Here is a 2,396-nt window from a genome sequence, read left to right as displayed (position 1 = left end):
CACTGTATCTTTTCTCAATCCTTGCTGCGCCCAAATGGGTTCTAAAAAGAATCAGGAATCTTCAGCGCAGCTTTCTATGGGGCGGTTCAGCAACTAATCGTAAATGGGCTTTAGTCAAATGGCCCACAGTTTGTCTGCCCAAAGACAAAGGGGGTATTGGTCCGAGAGATCCGGAGCACAACAACTCCATCATGAGCACCAAAATATGGTGGCACTGGATCACAAATCCAGGAAAACCTTGGGCAAGAATCTAGACAGCTAAATACGCTAATAACAGACCTCAGTCGGAGCTCATCTGGTTCACCCCTACGGAAAAAGGTTCGCTAATATGGAACGCAGCCAAACAACACTTCCAGATAATTCAGCAGCACAGTTTTTGGGAGGTCAGGAACGACAAGACTGCAAGATTTTGGATTGATGCATGGAACCAGTTGCCAAAGCTCACCCACGTCCTTCAATCACCCCCGAATCTCGTTAGGACGGAGCAGCAACAAGAAAAGATCCATCACTACTGGGTGCAGGAAACAAAGCACGGATTCAGGAAATGGAAACAGGGTAATCAGTTAATTACCATCACAAACCTACAGGATATCGAGGAATTGGAGAAGGAGCTCGAAAAAAGAAGCATCAGACACGACGAAGGCAATGACATCCTAAGATGGGGATACCGACCAAAGGGTGACTTTACTACTTCTGAGGCCTACAAGATTGTATGCAACATCACCACCCCTTCTGATCCAATCTGGAGCAAAATATGGGGTCTTGGATCCTGGCCCAAAGTCTCTTACTTCCTATGGTTGGTTAGCCACAAAAGAATCCTCACCTGGGACAAGCTAAGAAGAAGAAATTTTCATGGACCATCGATATGTCCCAATTGCAATCAAAATGAGGAAACACTCCAACACCTCCTGGACACCTGCCCCCTAGCCAATCAGCTATGGGAAAAGGCTAGCTTCAGATGTCAAAAAAGATGCAGAACAGAGAACGACATAATCAACTCCCTAAGACAATGGCCGCAGAATCCTTATAAGAGCGAGTTACTCAACTGTCTGTGGAACTTGCTCCCTGGACTTATCCTATGGGGTATATGGAAGGAAAGGAATAAACGTATATTCAAAAATCAGCGCTCTACGATCGAAGACATCTGGACCAGACTCCGTGGGAACCTCAATGAGACTCTGCTGCTCCACTCTTGGACCCAGGAAGATCTTCCATCTCTAGACGTCGAGAAAGGCATTCTAAGCAACTGGCAATTGCTCCTACCTCAGAATCTACACAAGATCAGCACCTCCAAAAGCAGCAATACAAACAAAGGCACTTGGATCGCCCCTCCTAAGCATTCTTATAAGCTCAATTTTGATGGGGCATCCAAAGGTAACCCTGGTATGGCAGGTTTTGGAGGTATTCTGAGGAATCACGAAGGCACCCCCCTGCAGATATACTTCGGATACTTGGGTTGGGACACCAACAACTCGGCTGAGCTTGAAGGATTATGGCAAGGGCTCCTTCTCGCTTGGAATCTCAATCTCCAACCCTTGATCGTGGAAGGAGACTCTCAGATTCTCATAAACATGGCCAAGCGACTGCAGAATGGCTCACAAGCAAAAAAAATCGCAGACAGCTGGAGGCTCGCAGCCAGACTAGAAGCCATCGAACAAGCTCTCCGCAGCAACAGAGCCCTCACCTTCAATCACACAAAAAGAGAGGGCAACAAGGTCGCAGACCTCTTAGCTAACATAGGAGCAGATAATGAACATACTCTCCTTACAGGAACCACGACCATTATACCAAATAATGTCCAGGCTCAGGACTTCGCTAGGCTGGTCCAAAGAGATGCTGCCTCCCTGGATGCAGGTGACACCATGGTTGAAGGCGAGGAGCCACAAGGAATCCATGTGTGGCCTCAAGCCTGAGACAGGCATTCAATGCGATCCGCCGCCAAGGAATATAAGCGTGGGTTCAGGTGCGATCATGGACGGCAATTCAATGCATTGTCCGGGGTTCAGGTGCGATTACAGAGCGCAATTATGGCATGTAGAGTTTGAGGAAAAGCTGAGGAGTTTAAGAATGGTGAGGGGGTGGATCGCATTGTGTTGGTTCGCGCTCAGAAACTGGAGACTGGTTTATGGTTTAGGGAGTGTGCATCTGCTTGGTTTATGGTTCGCGGAGCTACTGCTCACGCCACTCCTCTGTCAATTGACTGCGGCATCAAGTCTGAAAGAGCGGGTGGAGGGCGCTTCAATCTCCCCAATTCCTCCTATTCTGCTCTGTTCTTCCCCCCGGTTATTTGTGGAAAAATGGTCAGGCCTCGACAGCGCCTTCTCAGCCGTCGAGGCACTAGCCGAGGCGGGTCTTCACGCCCCTCAGATGCAACTCCCCAATCCCGCTGCTGTCGA

The 2,396-nt window shown here is 48.7% G+C and overlaps 1 protein-coding gene across 1 annotated transcript; it reads left to right on the top strand.

The window, feature by feature from the left end:
- Positions 1–1,385: 1,385 nt before the first annotated feature.
- On the top strand, positions 1,386–1,913 carry LOC149157740 (uncharacterized). Its single transcript, XM_089433773.1, has one exon. It carries the CDS (start codon positions 1,386–1,388, stop codon positions 1,911–1,913), a length of 528 nt encoding a protein of 175 aa, XP_089289899.1.
- Positions 1,914–2,396: the final 483 nt, after the last annotated feature.

This window comes from Pinus tabuliformis, chromosome 5_2 (genome assembly GCF_031772625.1).
Source record: "Pinus tabuliformis cultivar Carrire ecotype Pingquan chromosome 5_2, CPIR1, whole genome shotgun sequence".
Lineage (NCBI taxonomy): Eukaryota > Viridiplantae > Streptophyta > Pinopsida > Pinales > Pinaceae > Pinus > Pinus tabuliformis.
The sequence above is the reverse complement of the archived record's forward strand: the minus strand, read 5'-3'. Positions and strand labels throughout refer to the sequence as shown.